Genomic DNA, 26966 nt, shown 5'->3' on the forward strand with positions numbered 1-26966 from the left:
GCGAAGGCGCAGGAGGGCACAGAAGCGCCATACCACAGCAGCAGAGCTGCGGGCGAGGGTGGGAAGGAAAAGGAGGAGCGACTGAGGGGAGGTCAGGCTCTTTTGTCTTTGCAATTCCAGCAATGCCTGGGCGGACTGTACTGGGCGGTGCAGGAGGCGGGGTCTGCACGGAGCGGGCGGGGCGGGCCCTAAAAAAAAAAAAAAAAAAAAAAAAGCCCTACCTGTCCCGGACCTGCTGAGTTAAGCGGGAGTTTGCTGCGTGACCCGCCTAAAGGATCTACGAATGAATGAGCCTCCAGTCCCGATGGGGACCTCGAGGCCCCGCGGGGCTGCGAATTTCGCAGCCGGGTCCTGTTCGCGCAAGCTGGGGCGCGGGGCGGCCCTGGCTCCCGGTGGCCGGAATCCCGCGGTGTCGGGGGCGGCAGCGGAGGCGAGGGCGAGTGGAAGCCCGGGCGGGGCTCTGGAGAACCGCCCGGCGGCTGAGAACCTGGACTGTGAGCCCTGGGTCAGAGAGAAAGTGCTCTTCCTTCTGCACCCAGAGAGGTGGCTGGGGACTCAACGGGACCCTGCGCGGGAAGAAGTGGCCGGTGGGGACGATCTTTTCCCGGCGGCCGGAGACGACTGGGAACCCGACTGCCCGTCTCTCTTTCCGCGAGAAAAGCGAGCTTTGGGCAGCCGTGTAGACGCTCCCTTCAGAGCTCTGCCGCGGGACCCTGCAGCCCCACCCAGGTCGGTGCTCGTGCGGATTGTGGACTATCAGGCGACAGAAGAAGTCCTGTGGACCGCATGGAGGAAGGGGCAGATGACCGCACGGACCGAGCAGCACTCCATGAGCGCGATCACTTTTCGCACCAACAGGGAGTGAAGCGCCCGGCTGTGGGCGCCAGGACTGCGGAGTCCCGCATGGGGAGAGACGCCCCGAGTCCACCTGCGGGGAGAGCACCTCGCGGTCCCCAGGGACTGGATTGCCAGAGGATATAAAACAGGAAAGAGGAGCCTGAGGAATGCTGCGGGATGGTGGATGAGCGCGAATCCCTAAGCAGATGCTCTTCCGGGAGCGCCAGCCTGTAATTAGCCAACAGCGAGGACGTTTTTAGAGGCTGGTCAGCGCCGCTGGGAGGCAGGGGACATCCCGGACGGAATGAAGAACTGTGAGCAACATAGTACCTCCTTTGTGTCTTAAATACTGTGACGGTCTGGGGACCTAAGTCATTGGAAGAGGGGAAGGAAAGATATTTTCGAATTGGTAAAATGTGGGCCTGTTGAAATACGAAAATCTATTTCTGGTTAATTCTCACTTTGCAATACAGATTCATTGATCTCTTTCCCTGCCTCCCCGCTCTTTCGGACCTAAATTAGAAGTGAGGGTTGAGGTCCGCACTCTGCAGAGAGAGTGGGAGGAGATGGGGAGAGAGGCTTGTTTTAAAGCTGAGAAAGAAAGTAAAACGGAATGGGAAAATCAAAATAAAGCAGCATATAAACAAAATCTTTCCTTTTTTAAACTTTTTTCTCATGTGCACATTTTTTTCTTTTTTTCATTAAATGTTAGGGGAAAGAAAACTAGGAAGAGAAGAGGAAGAGAACAGAAGACCCAACTTTGAACGTTAAGTGCCATTTAAAGGGGCTTTACTACCCCCAAAGTATCCAGTCGAGTAAAAATGATTTTTATCTGGTTTTTATTTATTTTTACTATTTTAAATTTGGCAGAAAAGTCTTATCTAAAGGTAGATGATGTGTAGTTTGCCCTAAAATAATTGTATATCTTATTCCTGTCCATTGGTTCTTATTAATAACATTTGTATTTAAAACTGGATTGAAAATACATCCCTCTTGATGCTGTTGGGGAAAAAAGTCTCTTCTGGTGCTACTGAAATGTCTTTTTATTTGTTCCTCTTTTTTATTAAACACATTTTTATTACCTCTGTAGTACTGTGGCCTGGTTTGGAGATCTGTGAGGAGCAAGCATTCCCTCTAGAGATGAACTCCTGACTTGAGCAGGCTGAAGGAGTATTTGGTTACTGCAAGAACTAACAAAATAAGTGGGACACTGGCTTTTGAAGAGTCAACTGTTGATCTGTACCCCCTACCTCACTCCTCACTCTGTGCTCTTTACTTTCAGTTTTGAAATGCCCTCAAATATATATCCCTGTTTTACAGTGAGCCAACCTCGGTGTTGAGGTCATGTGGCTTAGTTAATTCACAACATAGTAATTGCATAGGCTTACTAAGTAGGTAAGAATATGATCTTCTCCCTTCTAAAGGTTTGAGAATGGCCTTCAGGGGAACTTACCTGTAAGGAGTCAAAAGAAGACAGGGCATCCTGGGTTTTCTTACTCATGTTGATGGGAAGTGCTAGAAATGCCTTAATGCTCAGGAGTCCCACCAGAACTTTTGACTGGAGGATCACCACAGCAGTTCTTAGGACCCACACTTGAGGGAGGAATGCAGCACCTGACCTCATTTGTGTTCAAATGAGGTGCTTTTCTACTCTGTTGTAGAAAAGATAATATAGGCCCCATAAAGTGAATTATCTTTTCCTCCAACAACTTTTGCCTGGCCTTTGTGTGAGGTTAAACTTCTTGGCAGACTGTTTTCAGGCCTGACTTGGTAAATTTGGTTGTGAGTCATTATATGCCCCCAGGTGACTGAGCATTGAATATGCAGTCAGTAAGAAAAGTGTCCTTAACATGTACCCATACATCATTGGTTGCCTTCTCTCTGGAGGCCAACCCGGAAATTTAGCTTCTTGTGTTCAAAACTGTCCTACTTCTTACTGTGACTCTGGGCAAGTGCTTAATCTCTGTGTGCCTCTGTGTTCTTATTCATTAAGTAGAGGTAATATATAGTATTAACCTCATAAGGTTTTTTCCCTAGGATTATGGTAAATGAAAAATAGTTAAAATAATACTTTGCATATAATGAATGATCAAAGTTAGCTGTTACTAGTTCTGTGTTGTAATTGTTTAATTCAGTTTCATCCCAAGTAGGCATTAGTCTTTTATTTAATTAAAAAAAAACAGCCAAAGGCATACAACACAAGAAATTCTGTACAACCCAAACTGGTGATTTTTATGGACTCTTTTCTGGATTCTTAAAAGAAGAAACTTCTCTCTAGCTTTTCCCAACATTTAATGGATCAGTAAATACATCCTTAAATCTCTTAGCAATGACCTCCACATCTTGTGATATTTATCCTGTGTCAAAAACCTAAGGTATACATTGCTTGACAGGGTATTTGAGGAGGTTTCAAGTCTGCTTAGCTCCCTGTGGGCAGTAGAGGTTTAAATACTTTCCTTAGGTGTCAGGTTTGTTCTCCTTCTGGGATTTTAAATCTGATGCCCTGTTGTCTCAGAAAAACAGAATACACAGAGTTTTCATTTTTTCTCCTTTCTGCCAAAAATGTTCAAGTCAGCTTAACTCTTTTTTTTTCCAGCTTAACTTTTTTTTTTTTTTTAAGATTTTATTTATTTATCAGAGAGAGAGAGGAGGAGAGAGCGAGCACAGGCAGACAGAATGGCAGGCAGAGGCAGAGGGAGAAGCAGGCTCCCTGCCGAGCAAGGACCCAATGTAGGACTCCATCCCGGGACGCTGGGATCATGACCTGAGCCGACGGCAGCTGCTTAACCAACTGAGCCACCCAGGCGTCCCCCAGCTTAACTCTTTTAGTCCAACTATATTTAGGTTAATTTTATCTCAAGTAAAAATCATTTTTATTATTATCTGTTAAAGGTTTTACTTATTTATTTGTCAGAGAGAGTGTACACAAGCTGGGGGAGCAGCAGGCAGAGGGAGAAGCAGCTTCCCCACTGAGCAAGGAGCAGGATGTGGGGATGTGGGACTCAGACTCTGGACCTTGGGATCATGGCCTGAGCTGGAGGCAGACGCTTAAAGGACTAGGCCAACCAGGTGTCCCTAAAAGTTATTTTTAAAACACTCCCCAACCTCCTTGTTAACTGCCTGTAATGCACTTAATAGATTTCCTTCAAACTGGTATCTCCCTGGTAGGAAGTAATAAGTTGAAGCCCTGTTGAATTTACTTCACAGGTTTTCCTGATCCAAGGAGAACCTGGTTGTGAAAGGAACTGAGCATTCTTTCCCCTTCATAGTGTCCTGAGAGTGAATCCAAAGTGATATCTGAGTGTTCCCAATATGAATAAACCTCTGAGAATGTCTGGGTCTTTGCTCTTTGGTCTTACCTCCGCTTTGTGGAAAAATGTGACCATCTAAAACTGCCTTAGGTGGACGAATCATAGCAAGGACTTCCAGAAGCCACGTGGCCACTCAAGGGACCATAAGGTAAATATCACACAACTGCCATTAGGCAAGTGTTGACCTCTCTGAAGACCTTTGCCCACAACCTCCAAGGCCTTTGAGATTCATACATTTGATTTGATGTTCTTATTCTTGTTAATACCCAATGTGCTTTTTTGCCTATGAAAAAGGAGAGGGACTAATCTTCCTGTTGAAAGAAAAAGTTGTATTCATTGCAGAAAAGTTTGAGGAAATATTTTGCTAGGAAGAAAGACAATTGGGAGTAAAAGAAAATTCACCCTTCCCCCAAATCTCTTAATATTTGGTATGCTTTCAGTCTTGTTTTACGTATTTTACTCTATTTTAATGTGTATTTTATTCTATTTTTTTATGTGTATGTGTATATATATATATATATATATATATATACACACACATTTTCTTGGCATAAGCTATATATAAAATCTGAGTATTATAAACTGAGGTATACGGATACTATTCAGGGGGAACCAGGAGCATGAACATCTCTAAGAATGTTTTTTAATCTCAGACCTCAGTCCAGATCTACTGAATCAGAATTTGCATTCTGACAAGAACTCTGGGTGTTCTCATTAAAGTTTGAGAAACATTGATGTATACGTGCTGTATTTAGTCCTGCTTTGTCACTTACAAAAACTAGAAAGTTTTCATTTCCTCCCTGTTCCCCATTCATTAATGATCTTTAACAAGGCCATGGAAATTACCCCACTTTGTAGAATTCGGAAAGCATTTAGAGATTACAGAAGAGTGAAATCATCGATACTGATTTGTGAATCAGCAAGGAGATCTCTAAAACTATAATTTTTTTGAGAGAGTCTTACTATTCTAAAGTTTCCTAATGAAACACTGATTATTGGAATTCAAATTGTTTCTGAAATGTGGTTCTTTTACTGTCTCAGAATGGGAGACAATACCTGTTTAAAAATGCCTTGAGGGAAGAAGGGCAGGAAGTCAGGAAAGAAAGCACAGTTGCCACACTTCTGCAGGCTGAGTCAGGACAGCCAGCTGTGTGCACTCTCTGCTTAAGTGTGGGGAGGGGGTGGGGAGAAAGGCGGAGCTTGAATGTGAATAAACTGCTTCAGGGGAGAAAACAAAGGCTGTGACTCTTGGACACCCTGACAGGCTTACAGCTCTAGATAGTACTTAGCACTTTAATTAGGGAGGGTAAATCTTTATAAACTTGCTAGATGAAGATAAGAGAAGACAACAGTGCAGTTTACTTTGCAAAGAAGAAACAGTTCTTATTCACTGTGCTGCCAATATTAGCCACAAAATGGTAGACTTGATCACTTCAAGGCGTGGAATTAACTTCAAATTCAAATTCAGATTCTAAGTGTAAGATAGGATGAATAATTTTGGGGGGAACTGCAACCTTCACAAACTTGGACGGACAGAGGTTCTGGTTTGGTATTGGAAGGGAGTCAGCCAACATCACTTGGCACTTGGCAGGGAAGCAAGGCAGGCAGGGTGGTGAGAAAGCTTGACAGAGACCAAGATGACCTTAAGGCTATCCTCAGCTTGACTAAACTGGACAAGTCTCTTTCTGACTGCTTCTCCCCCTCCCTTCTCCTAGAGTGGTTTCTTTAAAAACATGCAATTGCAAATTCATTCTTTGCCTTATTGGCATGTAAATCTTTCAACTTCTTGTCTGTTCCTCATCAAAGGAATGTCTTTCTCCAGGGTCTGGGAGCTATCTCTTGGAAATGTAATCAAGAAAGACAGGGTCCCTAACTTCCAGTCTCTGGGAGATGGAAGAGCCCACCTCAATAAGTATCAATTAATCAACAAGATGGATTAATTCAGTCTCTGTCTCCTATTGCAATAATTGCTTCAATTTATTTATAAAAAGTCTTGAATAAATTTTTCCTTGCCTGCTCAATTCTGTCTGGTACAATTTTTCTTTTACAGTAGTGAAAAAAGGAAGGGTTCATATCTGCTCTGGTGGGAAGCTCAGGCTGTTAGCTTGAGAAGCTGTTAGCATGGAGAAGCTGGTGGTGGGCTAGCAAGAAAAGCTTTTTATGTGATCTACCTAGGCATGGGTATTATCCAGTGGTCACTGAGGCTGTTGGGTGCGTAAGTCTAATCTTAAGGCTGGTTTGTTGGACAATGTGCCTCAGACCCCAAACCCTGAGTTTTAAAGCTTATTCTATACCCACTGGATTATCCTTAGTCATATGTCCATCTTGCAAAAAAATTCTTGAGACTTTGAGGTTATTTTGGAGTTTGTTTTGTTTTTAAAGATTTTTATTTTATTTATTATTTTAGAGAGAGAGGGAGAAATGAGCAGGGAGAGGGGCAGAGGGAGAGAATCTCCAGCAGATTCCCTGCAGAGTGCAGAGCTCAAGACTCTTAGATCGTGACCTGAGCTGAAAGCAAGAGACTGTTGCTCAGCCGACTGAGCCATGCAGGACCCCAACTTTGAGGTAATTTTGAAAGCTGACTAGGTCAGTGGATATATGGTATAATTAAATTTCCAAATTCAACTTACATGGGAGAAGGGTTGGAGGGTACAATGGGCACAAAATAATTTTTCCTAAACCAAGAGAATTTTCAGGGAGGACTACAGAGTCAACTTTGGTAAAGATTGATTGTCTCAGACAGCTGGTCTCCATGTCTCAAAGAAAAGCCTCAGCAATGCCTGTGGACTTCCCATGCCAGCCTCAATATTAATCCAGTTTCCTGGGTTTATGAGGTTCAGGCTACTCGTCCTTCTTTTTTCTTTTCTTTTCTTTCTTTCCTTTTTTTTTTTTTTTTTAAATTAAAGAATTAGCTTACAATATGACATCAGGTTATACAGTCTTTCTATCCCCATATAAATGAGTGGGAAAATGTGCAAATGTTTAAGTAAAATAAGTCTATGATCAAAATTTTGGAGTGGAAGAAAGGAGATTCTGTGACCTGTATCGAATGGCATGTCAAGGACTAGGTAATGCTCAGGATTTCTCCCAGGAGCAAAATACAAGCCATGTGTCATCTTCGGAGATCGTGAAACAGTGATAAAGCTGGACTAAAAGTCTGCTTTTATCAATACCAAGTGCTTAGTGATACAGTACTCCTTTCTGAAAAAAATCTCTTGTTGATATAATTTGGTTTTTTTTTTTTTTTTGGTTGATCTAAAGTCTTAAAACTTCCTGATTACTGTTTGAATTTTAATAATAGAGATGTAAGCTTGAAAGTAACACGTTAAAATTTTTCTTTTCCTTTTTTTTTTTTAATGAGGAAGATAATTTATTTTTATTTTTTGAATTTTGGGTTTGGGGGTGGTAGAGGCAGAGGGACAGTGAGAAAGAGAAACCCAAGCAGGCTTCAAACCCAGCATGGAGTCCAAAAGGGGACTTGACAGATCTCACAACACTGAGATCATGACCTGAGCCTGAACAAAGCGTTGGATGCTCAAGCAGCTGAGCCACCCAGGCGCCCCTAAGGGGAAGATAATTTAAAAATCTCTTCCCTGTTTTCCCTCTAATATTTCTCTCACACACATGTGGAATCAACTACATCTGTTCATTTTGAGAGTAAATTCCTAAGGGTTCAGAATCTCCTGAACGCACTCAGAGTGCACTTTGTGTTTCCAACCTGTGTATATTCTTGCATTTCAAGATTCAGTATAAACATTAATACAGCCATTATATAGGATTACATACAGCAATTGATTAGGAAAATGACATTCAGTTTCTTCAATTCTGACATTGTATGTGACATTATATATAAAATTTAAAATAAGGAAACATTAAATTGAAAGTTAATTGAATGTAAATTAAATTTTCAAAAAAACTTAAAATAAGGAAACTATTTTCTGTTGGACAAGTGCAGATTTAGTTCAGACGTAAACTGGATTCAGATAACATAGTTAACATTAAATTCACTTTTTATTCATTATTTTAAAACTAAAGAGTGAATCAAGAAAATAAAACACTACCTGGGTGGTATAATTTAGTAGTTGTTTCTGTTGCAGACACTTCAATTTTATTAAAATTTACTTATTAGTTACTTGACAGTTTTTTACATAAATGATTATTATATCAGACTAACCAAAGGATTAGTTAATTGTTTTACTTTATGATTATTGCCGAACATTCTTGTCTCATACTGGTTTTAAAGATTATCTTCCTTTTAGGGCCAGATTCACCATGTATGCCACTGCCAACATGTGGTCATGAAGTCTCAAACATGGGGGACTAAACGGGAGGGAATTAAAATTCAAGATTTCCTGCTCTCTAATCACAACTGTTTCTGTTTCCCTCATGAGAGAAAGCCGTCAACCAATTCATGTGAATTCACTGATATGTTACTGAACACCAGTTAGGTACTGAGGGCAACTCAGAAGGTGTAGCTACCTGCATTTGAATGTAATCAAACAATAAATTAAAATTAGCAGGTCCCATTTCTCTGTCACTGATGGTTTTGCCTATTAGGTCAACAAAGTCAGGAAAGCTAAGTATCTCCCATCTGACTCATTGTAAAAAAGTTCTGTAGAAAATGCTGCTTTGGGAATGACCAGGAAGGACTTTACATTCCTCTTAGGTTGCCTAAATTTTAGGGAGCTTTTTCCTGGCTCCAGGCTGTGACTACATTTTCTTAGGGCATTTAGTTGAGAAAACATCACTTGTAAATTATTTCTCTGTCCCTCTGACTTGTAAATCTTAAACAAACAAACATACAAAAACTAAAAACAAACTCTGAACCATTTTATAGCCCCAAAAGTTCTTTCTCAAGGACACCTGGACCCATCCCTTTGCAATGGGGTCATCAAGGAAGTCAGCTACCCTATCTCCTTGTCTCTGTTAGAAGGGGAGGAGCCCAGCTTCAGTGGAGGCCAAGTAGCAAACATCAATGGCCTAATCCTAAAGAAAAATATGTGCCAATTAAGGAGTAACTCAGTGTAGGGGTCACAGGCCTTAGAGCAACCTCCCCAATAACATGTTTTCTAAGTCATCACAACATTTAAAAACTCTTCCCATCACCCCGTGTTCCAGTGGATTTGAGTTCAGATGAAGTTCTGGTGTCTTTTCTCTATGACAATAGCCTCAAAGTCTTGCTGGGTGGATTAACTTTATCTAGTGCTAGTTTTGCTTTGACAGGGATCAGATAAGAGCAGAAGAGAAACATTTATGTTGATGATGGGGAGATAATTCATAAAGGCTGAAAATGCTTTGTGTCTCAGGGGAACTGACAATGATTTTGTTACTCTGCATCCATGCCTTGCATATGCCCTCGCTGGGACTTCAGGGCACTGGGCGCTGGCAAGTGAGGTCTGCAAATCCCAGTTAAGGGAGGAACAGGAGCACTCACTTGCCGACCTCAGCAAACTGGCAGGACTCATAAGCAATTCTCCGTTGTTAACCACCCTTTTTTGGTGAGTCACAGAATGAAACCAATGTCTTCTATATCTTATGTTTAGTGGGATCCTCACTTAAAATCTGAATTTTCTTCATTGCAGTTTTGAAGATGTTCATGGGCATATTGGGACAAAGCATTCTCTAGTCATCCTGCCTGAACCAACTAAAACTACCGACTGGTGATACTTAGATGTCTCATATGGCTTAGAGGAAAAGGACGGTTTTGGTTGGAAAGAAAGACCTTAGAGAAGGAAGTGAAGATTCTAGTTGTCACACGTTCTGTCTTAGAGAATGACTGCAAGGAGGCTCTACTGCGTTGATTAATCCAGGAACCCAGTCTGACCTAACATGAGAACTCTTGGCAATGATGTGGCTGACTGTTTAAATAAAGCTGAAGTGCTTGGCAGAATATCATGTCTGGTGAAATGTAGCAAAGGGGAGTTGGTGTGACGGACCCCATTAAGAACAGGGGCTGCTGCTTGCAATGCAGAGCCTAAGCCTTGGGCAGGGCACGTAGCTTGTGAGGCATTGGTCGAGTGGTGAAGCCAATGTCTGGGGTTAGGTCCAGGTCCAGATGGGAGATCCCGGGGGGTGGTGGCAGGAAGGTGAACTTCTGCATGAGGCTGGTGAAGAACAGGAAAAGCTCCATCTTGGCTAGTGACTCACCAGCACACATCCGGCGCCCTGGAGAGAGACGCAGTGCAGGGTTTGAGACATAGGAGCACAAAAAGCAAACACAATTTGGTGAGAGACAAAAGCTGTCCACATTGATTTCTCCTACTTTAGAATGTGTGGATTAGTGCTTTAGCCTCTTCTGGGCCTCATGGGCTCTGCCGAAGCCCTGGAAAAACAAAATCAAGTACATATGTACCCAAGTACATATGTCCCCCGTAACTGCCCCCCATGAGGGAAATAAGCAGCTAAACAAACATTAACAGTTCAGTGTGAAAAATGTAAGGGTAAAGCCTAGTGTGTCATGAGAATAGATAGTGAAGGTACCCAATATAATTTGAAGGGTCAGGGAGGTCTCCTGCTTTGTATGAGAGCTTTGTATCTCAGCTCTTGTGGCCAGGGTGAGAAGAAGTCAGCCAGCAAAGATGTGGTGGGATGTGGAAGGGTCATGATGTATATCAGGGCTAAAATTATTTGGCTCTGACCTGAGCCTAGAACATGAGATATGGAGCCCAAGACCTGAGGCCAGAGGCTACGTAGACCCAAGTCTATTTACCCAAGACTTGGGTCTACGTAGCCTCTGAAAACACATGAAGCATTTTAAGACAAGACACTTGGTTCGTATTACTTTTTTTTTTTTCCTTTAAAGATTTTACTTATTTATTTGACTGACAGAGATCACAGGCAGGGAGAGAGAGAGGAGGAAGCATGCTCCCTGCTGAGCAGAGAGCCCTATGCCGGGCTCAACCCCAGGACCCTGAGATCATGACCTGAGCCAAAGGCAGACATTTTAACCCACTGAGCCACTTAGGTGTCCCGGTTTGTATTACTCTTGAAACATGACTTATTGGGGAAAATGTCAAGATATCTGAAAAGTGGAGTCTATAAAATTGAGGAAGGAAGTGTTCTAGGTAAGTTTTTATTGAAACAAGAGAGTTCAGTTAGATTTCCTTTGTTGTTGGTTTATGTAATTTGGAAGATAGCTCTCAAGGGTACTGAGTCACAAAAGACTTCAACGTTCTGAAAAATATCGGAATCTAGATATTTTACATCTCAAGGAAAGTAACACTTGGGTTTAAATGGGACTTCCAGGAAATAGATGAACACCACAAAGGATAGTGTGGGGCAGTTTTTCACGATATCTACTACCAAGGCAGGATTTTTAAGGGTGAAAGGGAATGTATAGTACGTCTCTTTGTTGGAAAATGTTTACTAAATAAAAGCTAACAATTCAGTCCATCGATGTATGTGCAATGTCAAGGAGATACAGATATTTAATTTAGCTTGGCTCTGAGATTATTGCTCAGGGAGGGTTCACTGCCCAGTAGGTGAGCCCAACAAAGAACTAGGTGAGTATTATACAGTGTCACAAGTTATGATAGGGTGTTGAGGGAGCCCATGAAGGAACACTAATCTAGCTTTTGGGATCAGATCTTCCCACTTGCCAAGAGCAACATGTACGATTGAGTGGTGTCATCTAATGGATGATAAATAATGCAACTTAGGATGTGAATTATCTACCCTATATTTAGGTTTATTCAGTTAAGGTAAACAAAACAAAGCATGTCTTGTTTTAGTTTACTTTTAAGGATATATAGGTGAAAACATAGGAAATGATCTTGTTGATCTTAAAAAGAAATTCTGTGTGCAATATTAGTTGAGTGATTGTGATCAAAGATCAAATAAGCCCACCAGAGAGCAAGATGTCTATCTTAATGCAGTAAGTAAGGATGAATGTGAGGACTTTGCACTCAACATTGCCTTTATGATATTTTTTCTTATTGTGATGGTTTTGTGGTTGTTATATTTTAAATATGTTCCCATTTGTTTGTCTATGATTAAACAGTATCACTCCTCCTAGATTTCCTAAAGCAGGAAACACATACACAAACAGTATATCTGGAGATGTTTGGAATTCCTGAGATATACTTTGCCAAACTTGTTTGAAGATGGGCCGCTCTGCAAAAATCTGGACTATTTGCTGCTTGTCTCAGAGTCCAAAGAAGCCTCTAAGCCCAGGTGTGTGAGAAACCAGGAAGGACCTGGAGGCACAGTTGGTCAGAAAAAAACAGTAATTGTTGTGCATGGAGACAAGGGGGTGTCAAGGGGAACATTGTTTCTGCTCTCTAAACATCAGTAAATCCAAGATTTGATAGATGAGTCTAGGGAAAATATAATTTATGTATGATAAAGTAATTGCTCTATCTTTTCACTTGTAAAGTGAAGGTTTGGAATTAGATGTAGCTGAAGTGCCCTCCAGAGATCATTGTTTATGTTTCCATGGCTTTTTTTTTTTCTTCAAAATCTAATGCAAGGAAACATAATAAAAATCGAATTCATAGCACCATGAATTAAATGTGGATTATTTTTCATTTCCTTTAACTCCAGTTCCAGATGTGATATTATGTTTTTATTTAAAGTAGAAGTCATAAATACATGTGCTGTTTCCTGGTATATAATCCTCTGTGTATTTGTGTGTAAAAATTAGAAGAATGTATTGTACTTTGTATCTCTCTGTATCCCTCAGTTATCAGTACGTAAGAAAAGTCTATCCTTTGGGTGACTGCTGTTTACCTATTCCTGAATGGGTATATGGAGTGAATGCTAACCTATTGTTTGTGTAAGTGGAAAGGCACAAGGTGACAAACTGCTTATGGTGTAGTTTTGCTAGGAGTCTTTTCTAGGAATGGAGAGTTCATTTCAGGTTCTTATGAAGCCAGAAAATTATAGGATAAATTCATTTAGTTCCCTAGATTCCAAAATGTACTCTAGTGGAAAGCTCTTCTCTCTTCCCTAGTCTTAAACCACCTCCCTCCCTCCCCTACCCAAGAAATTCTAAGAGTAACACTGGCATTTATACATATTAAAGCAAAGCTTTTCAGGGGTGCCTGGTTGGCTCAGTCAGGCCACCAATGCTTGGTCCTCAGGGTCCTGAGTTCAAGCCCTGCAGTGGGCTTCACACTGGGCATGGAGTCAAATCAATCAATCAATTAATAAATCAAGCAAGCAAAGCTTTTCTGGTTGGAGTGAAGTGGGCTATCCACTGTCCCCATGCTTAACTTTCTCCTCAAATTCTCAAAGCTCTACCCTAGCCTCAGCTACAAGGAATCTTCAGGGACTCCCTAAGAAAATGCCATTCTAATGCCTAATGCCCAAGGTCTTACAGCCAATTTAAAGCCTGGGGAGGAAAGGCCCTTTTTACTCTCCCATATTTCTGACGTTTAGTGCCACATGGGAAAAAAAAAAATACAAAACCTAAGTACAGTCATCAGACAAGGCCAAATCTCTCCAGATTTCTCAAACCACGTGTCTCAAAGGCGAGACCTTACCTGCTGAAAAAGGGATGAAAGCGTCTTTCTTGACAAACTTTCCAGTGGAAGTCAGGAAATGCTCGGGATGAATGTGTCTGGCTTTTCCCACTGTGTTTGGTCCCGAAGTACAGAGGTCAGCAAAGTGATGACCTCGGTGCCCTAGAAACAGAAGTGCTATTAATGACAGAGATTATATTCCTTCTTTAACAAGCAACTCTTGAAAAATGTGTGAAGGTCCCGTTGGTAATTTTTCAGAAGTGGTGTGTTCTGGAAGAATCTGGAAGGAGGGGAAGACGAGGGGCTTGGGATTGGTGCAGAACATTCACTTACTCAACCACTTTTTTATTCGATACGTCCTAAAAAACACAAGCTTTGGACTCAGAACCAGAAAAATTCTTTACTTAGTTCTGTGTTTGCTATGAGATAATGGCACATGATTTAACTCTTGATATAATCCCAGTTTCTACATTTATATGAAGGGAATTAAATAACCCTCATGGGGTGACTTGTGAGCCTTAGATGCAGTAGTATGTAGGACAGACCCTGGTGCAGGCTCAGTGAGGTTTTGCTCTTATACCTCCAGGGACTGTGACAGGGGACAAACTAGACTGAACAAGTCCACCAAAGCAAATTCCCAAATATCAGTTGCCCCCCCACCCCCCTTCCACAGCTCACCATGTGCTCTGAGACAACCAAGACAATCAAGGAAAGGAATTGTAACTTGATACAGAAAAGAGCACTCTGAAAACTCAAACTAGAATAGTGGGAAGAAAAGCCTGCCCCTGCATTAAGGACAGTGTTCACTACTTCACCGTCGTTAATCACAGCTTCCTCTAGAAAGCTTTGCAGTACTGTCATTGTGTTTAGATGTTTCAGTGCATGAATCTCTATAGCTGTTGAGTCACCAAAACCAAACAACGGCTTTAAAGTGTTTTATTTATAACTTACTTTGTTACTCTCTCTCTCTTTTTTAAGATTTTATTTATTTATTTGATAGAGACAGCAAGAGAGAGAACACAAGCAGGGGGAGAGAGAGAGGGAGAAGGAGAAGCAGGCTTCCCTCTGAGCAGGGAGCCCGATTCAGGGCTCTATCCTAGGACCCTGGGATCATGACCTGAGGGGAAGGCAGACACCTAAGGACTGACACCCTGACCCAGACACCCTGTTCTTTCTTTTTTATTTATATTTACCTGGGCATTGTGGATATTTCCTCCTCAGAACAGCTGTGCTAGATTATTTCCATTGGAGCTCAGTGAAAGTGAGGGACCTAGCTGCCAGTAGCATGGTGGGCATGTGAGACCCCCTGTACCTGCAAAGCTCTGGTAACAGTGCTCTCCCTAGCTTGCAGCCAGATAGAGAACTAGGACCCAAATCATGCCATTATTATAGCTTCCTTGGGTGGGGGGGGGAGGGCTTTTGGTATTGGTTTTATTTGTTTTCATCAGCTACTAATCTGATTAATTCAATCCAACAATGTGTTTAATGCATGCTAGGAAGAGAAACTCCAAAGATGAATGTTTCCCCCTGTTTGTAGGGTACGCCCAGGTTAGCAAGTGATGGTATGGGGAGTGCGGTCATGTAACCAGTGGTCCCTGTGGATTCACGCAGAGATGGGCCCAGAAGCAGTGACCCAGCGAAGCTTTAAGGAAAAGAATCAGCGCTATGGGCACGCTCTGATCCTAGGCCAATTTCTGCCTTCGGTGTACTTTTAGCAAAGATCTACGCATACTTCAGTTTGCCAGGGGAAGCACAGGAATGCCTTTAGAGGTCTCAAGATTGAGAAGCAGAGGGCCTGAGCATATTTCTGTGTGAGGAGGGACACAGGGCTGGGGGTGATGCTGTCAGGGGCCCTGCATGGGGAAAACCAGTTTGAAGAGGCAGCGAGTCTTTCCCGGGATCTGGGCCCCTTACCCACCCACTTCGCTTGAACTCTCCGAACCTCAGTTTCCTCAGATACCGCATGGAAATAATAATCTTTTATAATACCTTGTGCAGAGTAATTACCACCTATTCTGTGCACATACACTCTGACACACTCAGTTACCTTTTATTGCACGGTAGGGAGGGAGAAAAGGAGGAAAAAGGGAAGGGGGGAGAGAGAAGCAGGCGAGGACAGGAAGCAAGGCAGGCTGAGATTGCCTGCAGCGGCTTATTTCAGTGCTTCTGTGATTTTGAGCAGCTGACATCCTTTCCCTCTCCCCTCATTTCCCCTTTTAAACCCTTACCTTAGGAATATAGTAATTTTTAAACATCACATCTGTGGTTGTTGCATGAGGTAAGCTTGTGGGCAGGATATTAGCAAATCCCTGTACTTCGTGAATGACGGCATCTTTGTATGGCATTTGAGTTTGATGTGCAATTCCAGGCTGGGCTGACCCCACAACTTTGATGATCTCATTACAGACTTTCTGGACAAAATGCACTGATTAGAGGTGGGGGGAGAGATATTGGAACAATCTTCTTAGTTTTCCTTCCATGTGAAAATCAAAATGCTCTCTGAGTTTCTGAACCATTTTTTTCTGCACTGTTTGTACTCCTAGATCTTATTCCTGAGGCCCCTTCCTTTGGGGACCTGCATGGAGTGACACCTGCAAAGAGTTGACACCTGTTGACAGTCTCAGGAAGCTTGGAGAGAAAAATCTACTTTCTTATGTCCAAAGGAAACTAAAGGACACACTGTCTCAGGAGTATAAATTAAAGGTATCCAGGGTGGCTGCAGAATTCTGCTTTTTCCCCTAAGAGATTTTCGAGTCCTTCCCAATGGCCTGAATCTTAAGAGACTTACTCTGGACTTCAGGATATCGCAACATGAGCAGTAGTGCCCAGCGTAGCGTGGAGGCTGTGGTCTCCGTACCAGCCACAAACAGGTTACTAACGAGTGCCACCAAATTTTCATCACTGAAATAAGCAGTAGATGTATCTTTCTCCTGAAAGGGGAAAAGGAATCATGAGTGATGAAAAAGTTTTATACTTGACAATCATAGCAGATAATGTAACATGAATTTATAAAGCAAAAAGCTTGCCCTTCTTTTCTCAATAGAGTGAATTTTTCTTTTAATATTTATTTATTTATTTATTTATTTTTATTAGGAGGATGCTGTCCAGAATTTTAAAATAAAGCACATCCTGGATGCTAATGGTAATAAATAATTCTAACAATGGGAAAAGCTGTTTGCCATTTTGGAAATTAGTTTTTGACTGAGTGATTACAATGTGCCCAACGTTGTTTCTTTTAAAAAATGGCATTAAATAATCTTTCTTGGGGTCATCAATTGAAACACATTTTCAAGATTACAATAAAAGAAATGCTGTACTAATTCTAAAAGCTAGCATTCAAAGTGTTCTATATATATATATATATATATGTATATATATATATATATATATATATATTTTTTTTTTTTTTTTAGGAGAGTGATGTGAAAAGCAGTGGAAAATATTCAAGAATGGAAAATGTAGTAAATAGCATTCTTGGTAGGGTACAAATCTAACATTACTAACTTAATTGAATCCAATGATTTTTCTTCTTTGCAAGAAATATTTTTCCTCCAGATGCTATTAATTAAACTAAATAATAAACAATACGATACGGTAACACCATTACCTCCTGTTGTCTGACCAAAAAGGCATCAGTGAAACTTCTTGGATCATTTTTGTCAATGTCATGCTGATGATCTAGGAAGGTCATCCTTATAAAAGCAAATAATTCATCTCTATTCCTGAATACTGTCTTATGACTTTTTAGGAGGAACCCGTAAACAAGAAACATACTGAAAAGCTGAACGAATAAAAAAATAACAAAGTAAGTTAAATACACACATGTCATGCATGCAGTAGTGGAAATGACACCGTTATTTCTGGAAGGATTATAGAATAGCACCCCACTTAGACTTCAATTTTTTCTCAACTAGCTGGCTGACTGGCCTGGACAACATGATTTCCTCACTTAGTGGAGTTCGGTAACTTACAATGGATATTGGTATGGTTTATAGTAAGTTCTATGTACCCAGAGTATTTTGTATATTATGCCAGTAGTAACACATCTACTCAGAGGTTAGGGGAGCCGTGAAAACAATATTGGCTTTTTGGTTTAGGCTATAAATGTAAGTGTTTTTCCTGAAAACTCCTAGGTGATTCCAGATCAAACCATTTTAGTGCTATGTAGCACTGTCACCTTACCACTGATGTTTCTTTGTAGGATTGGAATAATTATTCTTGTTATTTAGATCTAGCTTACTGTGTCTAGGGTCCCTAGAGAAGCACCATATAATCTAATATTCCCTAACCCTTAGAAAGTTCAGGAAGAACTTCACTATTGGCTAAAATTGGTGTGTTTCTTGGTATATTCATGTATGTGAGAGATAAGCTCTTTATATATTTAATCAGATTCTCAAAGTGGTCCCTAACCACCCAAGTGACCTAATAAATACCGAAGATAAAAGGCCACACCTAAAGTTAGACATAGTTGGGCGCCTGGGTGGCTCAGTTGGTTAAGTGTCAGACTCTTGGTTTTAGCTCAGGTTATGATCTCTGGGTCCTGGGTTCAAGCCCTGTGTCAGGTTCCCTGCTCAGCAAGGAGTCGGCTTGAGATTCTCTCCCCCTCCCCCCATGGACCCCACTTGCATACTTGCTCGCACTCTCTATATTTCAAATGAGTAAATAAACAAAATTGTTTTAAAAACTATGTTTAAGGATTGAGCTATTTATGTACTTATTTTTTTTAAATTCAATGAATTAACATATAATGTATTAGAGGGTTTAAAGGTGGAGGTCAGTGATCCATCATCAGTCTTACATAACACCCAGTGCTCATTGCATCACATACCCTCCTTAATGCCCATCACCCAGTTACCCTAACCCCTAACCCCTGTCTCCTCAAGCAACCCTCTGTTTCCAAGATTAAGAATCTCTTATGGTTTGATTCCCTCTCTGGTTTTGTCTTATTTTTCTCTCCCTTCCCCTATGTTCCTCTGTTTTGTTTCTTAAATTCCACATGAGTGAAATCATATGATAATTATCTTTCTCTAATTAACTTAAAAAAATAGACATAGTTCCCTGTTCCAGGGTTCCCCCACACCTATACTTAGAGTAAACCTGTACTTGTAGTAACAGAACCTAAATTATTCCAAAGTGAAATAATATTGTCTGTTGTCAGTTGTGCTACTGAAAATGGGAACTGAGGCCCCTGGGTGGCTCAGTTTGTTAAGCGTCTGCCTTCAGCTCAGGATGATCCCAGGATCCTGGGATTGAACCCTGCACTGGGCAGGGAGCTTGTTTTTCCCTCTCCTTCTGCTGCTACCCCTGGTTGTGCTCTCTCACTTTCTCCATCAAATAAATAAATAAAATCTTAAAAAAAGAAGAAAGAAAGAAAAAAAGAAAGAAAGAAAGAAAGAAAGAAAGAAAGAAAGAAAGAAAGAAAGAAAATGGGAACCATTTGACAAGGCCCTTAGTCCCTACATTCTAGAAGACAGCCACTTTATTGCTCACAAATATAAAAAATTGGATGTAGCGCTGTTTTGAACTTACATGATGCAGAATAAATATTAACATTTTCTTTAGAACTGTTTTTAGTACTTGATAGTTTTCCTTTGTTTAAATTCCCTCTTATGGGCGCCTGGGTGGCTCAGTGGGTTAAGCCGCTGCCTTCGGCTCAGGTCATGATCTCAGGGTCCTGGGATCGAGGCCCGCATCGGGCTCTCTGCTCAGCAGGGAGCCTGCTTCCTCCTCTCTCTCTCTGCCTGCCTCTCTGCCTCCTTGTGATCTCTCTCTGTCAAATAAATTAATAAATAATCTTAAAAAAAAACATAAATTCCCTCTTATATGTGAATTCTACTGAGTGTTCCTTATTCATTCATGGCTTATCCCACAGGTGATGTATAACCAGTGGTATGGGTAAAGGATGAATGGCCAAAATTGTGAAAATTTACTGAAGTCACAAACTGAACTATTTTTTAGTGTGATTCACAACCAATACATCATGAAATATTTGATGCAGTAATTTTTTTAAAAAGATTTTTGTTTATTTACTTTAGAGAGAGAGAGATATCGGTGGGTGTGGGATGTAGAGAGAGAAGCAGACTCCCCACTGAGCAAGGATTCCATCCCAGGACTCTGGGATCATGACCTGAGCCAAAGGCAGATGCATAATTGACTGAGCCCCCCAGGCACCCTGATGCAATAATTTGTGATGGGAGAATTATCAGATGTCTTAATCAAACAGGCTTGTCACATCTCTGTACTCAGGATGTTCCAGAAAGTGTACATTTTTGAAATGGTAAGTCTCTGACAAACACTTTTTCATGGTCTCTTGAACAACCTAATGTGCGTTAGAAGAAGTAAGATGATTGAATGGGAAGATATAGTTACCACAATCCTGGGACCTCCAACGAGCTTCACATTTTCACCAATCAAGGTTAAGAGTCTCAGGAATTGGGTGTCTTGGTAATCAAACCGTTTTCTAAACAGCACCGACACAATAACATTAGCAACAGAAGCATTCATTACTGTATTTACCTCAAAGGGCTTTCCTACAAGAGAATTCATTAATCAGATTAGGAATACTCACATGAACAGTATTAAACCAGTTCTGGAACGATGGGGACAGACTGTCCACTAAAGATTTCATAGAGGAGCAAGATTATTGGTGACCATGCCTTTTAAGGAAAGGTGAGACTAGATGAACCTTGAAAAATATCCAGAATTTGGTTAAAAGATTGCCGGAAGGCAAACTAAAAGTATAGGTGTCAAAGAAAATTTATATTTGGCTTAGTTAAAGAAATTAAAATGTGACAGTTGAGGGCCATTTTAGTATGCGTATGCGTGTGTGTAGCAAGTGTTAATGCATTACATCTGAGAAAATATCAATCTAGAAGGCTACCATCAAGTTCATAAATTTAAAAGAGGATTTCTAGATGATTAAAATGAACTTAAAAGAACCTCATCTAGAGCCTCTTGTTTTAGCCTCTTCTGTTACTGGGACCTGTTTTATTCAGCATCATTAGAAACTATTTAGATTATTAAATATACATTAGTGGATGTACATTTATTTTTGGCAACCAAAATGCCAAGATTTACTTTTAACATCAGCACCTACCTTAATGTGGAGGCTAAAGGCTTGGGGGAATTTCTGTAGGGAATATATTTCCTTTTTAGCATATAAATGTAAGGGTGTTTTAGATACTGTGTACACAAAGACTAGAGAAATTAATGTTTGTTAGGAGCTTAACACTGCAGAGGGAAAAGATATTTTCCTGTAAGTACTTTCTCCAAACTGCTGATGGGCTCTCTCTCTGTGTACAGAGACTGCTAACTTAGCACATGGGTCCCCGAGCTTTCTGTTTCTTGTCTGTATTCATCTCAGGTTTGCCTGCCTTTGACCATTTCTCTTCATGTTGCTACCTGTATCCGTGAAGATAATATTCAAATGGACATTTTTTAGTAAGGAATGAGCTCAATTTATTTAGGAAAAGATAAATTAAAATATTAAATAGATAAAATATTTAAATAATATGGAATTAACTGTATATCATTTAAAGAGATCAGAAATACACCTGTTACTGAAGAACAGTTCCAGATGGAAGGAAGTAAATGAGACATGACAAGTGGACATGATGCATGGGTCAGGATTTTCTTTTGCTACTCAGTACATTAATGGGGCAATGGCAAAATCTGGCCAAATAAGTTTAGGGGATTACTGAGTCAATACTAATTTCCTGAGTTTCGAAAATTGTACCTTGGGAATGTGAGAGAATATGTTTGTTTATTTCAAGGGTACGCTTTGAAGTGTTTAGGAATAAAGAGAGAGCATGTCTCCAAAGCACTTTCAAACAGCTTAGAAAAAGACAAGGAGAGAGAAGGCTAACATAAAATGCTGACATTTCGGGAATCTTACGGAAGAGCACAATTTGGGGAATTATTTGTAAATTCTTAGAATTTTCCTACAAGACTGAAATCATGTCTACATAATAAAATATAGCATTCAGATTCTTCCTCAGGAAAAATAAGATGTGGTTTAGTTCATTCTACGCACCTCTGTGAGACTCGAAGCTGCGTATGAGATGCTGGCATTCCTCTAAGATCCTGTCTTCTATGAGCCGCTTGCCCATTCCAAAGTTCCGTAAGGTGGTCAGGCTGAACCTTCTCATAGTTTTCCAAGTTTCACCATGAGAGAAGACAATTCCTTATAGCGAGTAAAGTGTATGAAAATTGTGTCCACAAGGTTTTTAATATTTAATTTGCGAGGACAAGTAAAAATTTAAGAGAGGCTTTCTTCTCCCTGTTGGAAATAAGAGGCTTCTCTTTCACTCAGAGCATTTACTTTAGAAGACTTGTATTTTTCCCTTTTTAAAAATCGTAAATAGATACTCATATCATACACATATGATGTAGATTACATATAAGTCCATCTGAAGATATGAATAGGTCTTTTGTCAATGTTGTGACCTAGCAATGGCTTTCTCAGGGACCTGGGGGCCATCTGTTCAGAATATAAACATCAAGAAAGAGAGTTCCCCTTTCTCCCAGTAGGAGCCTTACTTTGGTGGGTGCCTTGCCCCACATTGCAAAACTGCCTCCTATCATAAAGATATGAGGACTTTATTATTCTTTTGTATACAGACAATTAACACAGATGGTCACCCCAATTACTGGGTGTATCTAGGATAAACTATATGTGACAAATGGTGCTGTCAAGCCCTCTTGTTATTGAGGACTAGTTATTGTTTTCCTTGAGAACATTTTTGTAATGGGTTGAGTCTGCTTGATTGTATAACAGAGTGAGATTTGTTTCTGTCTTTGCCAATTCTTAGTAGATTGTCTGTGATACACATCCCATCTTGGTTTGATGCTTATTCAACAATAAAATTGTTTTCTTTTTCTATTACGTTTGGGGAGAGGAGGATTTCTGGGTTGGGAGAAGATTTCGGTTTTAGTTCTATTTCTTTGACAAATCCGTTAAACAAATTCTGAGTCTCTACAACAAGCTAGGTGTGGTTAAGGGACTGATGAACATTAGAAAACAAAGTTTTTTTTGCTAGGGAAAGATTTGGACTACGGACACAAGACTCACCTGAGAAAAAAGGAGTAAATTATTACCAATTTACCAAGTAAATTATTACCAAGTCAATTATTGCCAAGCTTCCACACTGGTGCTCTACATACTAATTTCTAGGCTCACGTGTTGCTATAGCACAGAGTAGGTGTTTAATAAATATTTATTAACTACAACAGTTATGTGAATTTGTGCATGACTAAAGGAAATAATAAAGTCTTAGAAGAGTTGGGGTATACGCTAACTTACAGAAAAATAGAGAGAGGATTGCCAAAGTGGCCCATATTTTTCCAAGGTCAGTTTGTGGTGACGGTGGCATTACTCCTTGTGTTTCAGTCCCTAACCCTGGCCCTTCCTCCACTGGCATTTTTCCTATTTTTCTGTGGAGGTTCCAGAGACAGGGGATGTCTTTCTGAGTTGGAAATAGGAATCGTTTCCTGAAATAAGAAATCAGAATAAACTAAGGCAACCTAGGTGTTGGAAATGAGACAGCCCCATCCCTGCCAGTGTCAGCATGAAATCCAAAACACCTAGAGAGTTCTCTGCTGTGCAGCTGTTGCCACTTCATGGGAGGTTAAGCCTTCCTTCGAAAGGACACTGGTGAAGGTTAGATTCTGCTCACGTTCAGTTCTTAAATTAATAGAATGTCATTCTGTCTGTGGATCCTGTGGTGCATAAAACTCTTTTATAACAAATATGTGAATCTTCAAACTATCTAATGTTAATATTTAATGATTTACACTTGAGAACACAGTAGTAGAACATGAAAGGCCCTCAGATGTTCCTGTATCTTTCAGGGCATAGTGATAGCTCAGCCATGTCATTGTGGAGAACATCAATTTAGCATTATAAGGAAAGGAAGTTTATTCATTTATTTATTTATTTACTTACTTATTTTATTGGCTATTTAAAAAAAATATTTTATTTATTTATTTGACAGAGATGAGAGAGCAGAAGCAGGGGGAGCAGCAGAGGGCGAAGCAGGCTCCCCACTGAACAGGGAGGCTGATGCAGGAATCAATCCCTGGACCCTGGGATCAGGACCTAAGCCAAAGGCAGATGCATAACCAACTGAGCCACCTAGGTGTTCCTAGAACTTCTAAAAACTGGCACCCAGGGCATGTGGGTGGTTCAGTTGGTTAAGTGTCTCTGCCTTTGTCTCAGGTCATGATCTCAGGGTCCTGGGATTGGGCTCTGCATTGGGTTCTCTGCTCGCTCAGCAAGAAATCTGTTTCTCCTTATCCGTCTGCCACTAGTCCCTTTCTCTACTTGTGCTTGCTCTCCCTTTCTCTCAAATAAGTAAAATCTTAAAAACAAACAAACAAACAAAAACACAACCTGGCACCAAAGTTTAAAATATCTGTAAGTTACATGGCAAAATATTAAGATGAAGTAATACTCCAAAATGGTCTAATGCTAAAGAAAATATTAAATTTTTTCTCTATTTATGCAAAATTGGGTTAAAGAATGCTTTTACCCATTTGGGTAGATTACTACACAGGGTATGGGGTGGAGAACGAATCATTTTGTCTTTGAACAAAAAGTAATTTCCCTATGACCAGTTAAGTCACTTAAAAAGAAAGACTACTTGATTCTTAAAATGATTTGCTGAGGAAAAAACTGTTAGATTTGATATTGATATAAATTAAAATGATTTTGTGTATAATCATAGCATCAGTGAGTAATATGTTAAGTCTTATGAAAAAAAGCAGAGATGCCAGAGGGAAGAGACAAAACGTGTCCCCAGTTTCCAGAAGGAATAGAAGAAGATCGATCCCAAGTGCTAAAGACCAGGGACTGAATGATCTGTGTTCTTCAATGTTGATTTTATGAGATGTTAGTAAGAATTCTAAGAAAAAGAAATGTAGGGGCGCCTGGGTGGCTCAGTGGGTTAAAGCCTCTGCCTTTGGCTCAGGTCATCATCCCGGGGTCTTGGAATGGAGCCCCATATCAGGCTCTCTGCTCAGCAGGGAGCCTGCTTCCTCCTCTCTCTCTCTCTGCCTGCTTCTCTGCCAAATGTCTCAAGGACTGTTGTGGTAAATGTGTGTGTGTGTGTGTGTGTGTGTGTGGTGTGTAGTTCAATAGAATATTACTCAGGCATATCAAAGAATGATATCTTGCCCTTTGAACAATATGGATGGAACTAGAGGGTATTATGCTAAGTGAAATTAGTCAGAGAAAGACAACTACCATAGGATTTCACTCATAAGTGGAATTTAAGAAACAAAACAGAGGAACATATGGGGGAGGGAAGAGAGAGGGAAACAAGTCATAAGAGACTCTTAACAGTAGAGGACAAACTGAGGGTTGATGAAACGAGGTTGGGGGGGACCTACCTGGGAGATGGATACCAAGGAGATGGTTGTAATCAGCACTCATGTCGTAGGTAAGTGAGGAATCCCTGATTTCTACTCTTGAAACCAATAGTACACTGGATGTTAACTAATTAGATTTCATGTAAAAAGAAAAAAAAAAAGAAATGTTGCAAGGATTTATAAGTGTGAAGACTGAATTAAATAAAAGTATGTAGACTTTTGGTGTTTTTCTCTGAGGTTTTAACATCCCATAAGGCACTCTGGAGTTCAGAGAGAGGCCTTTATTATGTAGCTTTCTCAAATTCACTTCACTGACACTGGTTTTTGCATAGAACATCTACTAGTATCTCAAAGAACAAGATGTTGGAGAAGGATAGTGTGAGAAATGCTTTTTCAAAAAGTTGTTGAGGCATTAAAATGGCTTAGTAGTATTTACTAGATACCAATATCAATTTACTAAAAATAATGTCAAGATGAAACCATTCCCATTTTTAGAGTTATTAAATGAGCATTAAAGGGTTATTGTAATAACTTAAAGAGTTATTATATTAGTGGACTGACATAACAGTATAACATCTGGATTTCCTCAAGGCTTTTATCTAAGACACTCAAAAGCAAGATACAACAACTTTATCCAGCTGAAAATATGGTTCTATATTATTTATAACACTATAGTATTTATAACACTATAGTATTTATAACACTACTGCTATTGTATTTTTTGATGGATCAGTGGCAATCATTAGACTGTGACCTCTTAAGCTGATGTCCTCTGTTCTCTTTGTATTTCCCTAGTGGTGACTATACTTTCCTCATACTTTTTGGTTAATAATTATTTGTTTAATAGAATTATCATGTTCAATGAGAATAAAACCATAAACATAAATTTTCCCTTCAGTAAATTCTATTTGTGTGATGTACATTGATGAAGGGAAAATTAAATCATGAAAGGAATTATTAAAGATAATATGGTGCAATTGATTTAATAATTTTAACTATAAGGGTATATCTTAAGCTTAGAGTTTATTACCTTTTCCTTCAAAAAGTCTTTCAAATATAGGCACTTGAGATTGTTCCCCAAACGGTTCACCGTAATTGACGAGAGCATCTTTCACTGTCTCATATCCAGAGAGAACCACCACCTTCTTTGGACCCATTTGGATGCTGTAAATGGAGCCATATTTCTGGGAGAGTTTAAGTGTATAAAAAAAAGAGAATCAACTAAAACATGGTATCGTAATAAAAAATGAACTAGGTCTTCATCTTTGAAAATTTAATTCTGACCAATTAATCAGTTTTATATTCTTGTGAAATGACAATACTTGACTAGTTCACCAAAGATACTCCTTGGTTGCTATACCTGTTTAAGCCATAATTATTATGATCATCCACCGATTGCCCTTAAGCTCCATTTTGTTTTGGGATTTCCAGTAGCAGGGCACTGACATCATGGAATTGACTCCTAGTTTCTCTCTATTATATTTTTGTCTGGTCTCAGAAAATGCCCAACCCGGGCTCTAGGAAGACAAAGCACTTCCTAACCAACACACTTGACTATCTGACCACCATATTCATGCCCTATTCTTTGTGGGATGCTGTAACCATAGTAGGTCCAAGTTAGTTCTGCACTACTATGTGACATTTCGTACTATAAAGAAAACATTCAATTTTCTTTGATAATTATAAATAACAAGAGTGATCATTTATTGCTTCCTAACTATATTGACAGTATCTTTTTTAATGCACATTGTAAACCAAAAAAGTAGATGTTATCATCATTTCCATCATATAGGCAAGGTACAGTGGCCTCAAGAAATAGTAGATAATAATGCTCAAAAAGCATATACATGGAGACTTTTCATCTGCAGAGCTTATGGTTTTTACCCAACTAAGGTTTAGGTAAAAATGAGAAATGGACTTTTAACATTTCTTTCTTTAGGAAACTTGACTTTGGAAAATAACATTATAATTGCAACACTTGTGCACTGTT

General features: G+C 40.1%; 1 protein-coding gene and 1 long non-coding RNA gene across 3 annotated transcripts; one reads left to right on the forward strand and one right to left on the reverse strand.

Moving 5' to 3' along the window:
• The first annotated feature begins 210 nt into the window (after positions 1-210).
• LOC309864341 (uncharacterized protein C6orf141) lies at positions 211-16329 on the forward strand. Of its 2 annotated transcripts, none has more exons than XM_082729747.1 (2): positions 211-1151; positions 16153-16329. In XM_082729747.1, exon 1 carries the CDS (start codon positions 284-286, stop codon positions 863-865), a length of 582 nt encoding a protein of 193 aa, XP_082585873.1. In that variant the 5' UTR covers positions 211-283; the 3' UTR covers positions 866-1151; positions 16153-16329. The 2 variants fall into 2 exon arrangements, with proteins under 2 accessions (XP_082585873.1, XP_082585872.1); XM_082729746.1 differs by lacking the exon at positions 16153-16329 and adding an exon at positions 1550-1918.
• Positions 7851-20072, reverse strand: LOC309864342. The gene is made up of 2 exons (XR_014311466.1): positions 19979-20072; positions 7851-10313 (listed from the first exon to the last, which is right to left on the reverse strand). It is a non-coding gene; the product is annotated as an uncharacterized lncRNA (long non-coding RNA).
• Positions 20073-26966: the final 6894 nt, after the last annotated feature.

This window comes from Mustela nivalis, assembly GCF_964662115.1.
Source record: "Mustela nivalis genome assembly, chromosome: 5".
Lineage (NCBI taxonomy): Eukaryota > Metazoa > Chordata > Mammalia > Carnivora > Mustelidae > Mustela > Mustela nivalis.

What these genes read in the sequence shown, in the direction of transcription:
- LOC309864341 (XM_082729747.1), top strand. Translation starts at nt 284, where the DNA reads ATGAATGAGCCTCCAGTCCCGATGGGGACCTCGAGGCCCCGCGGGGCT.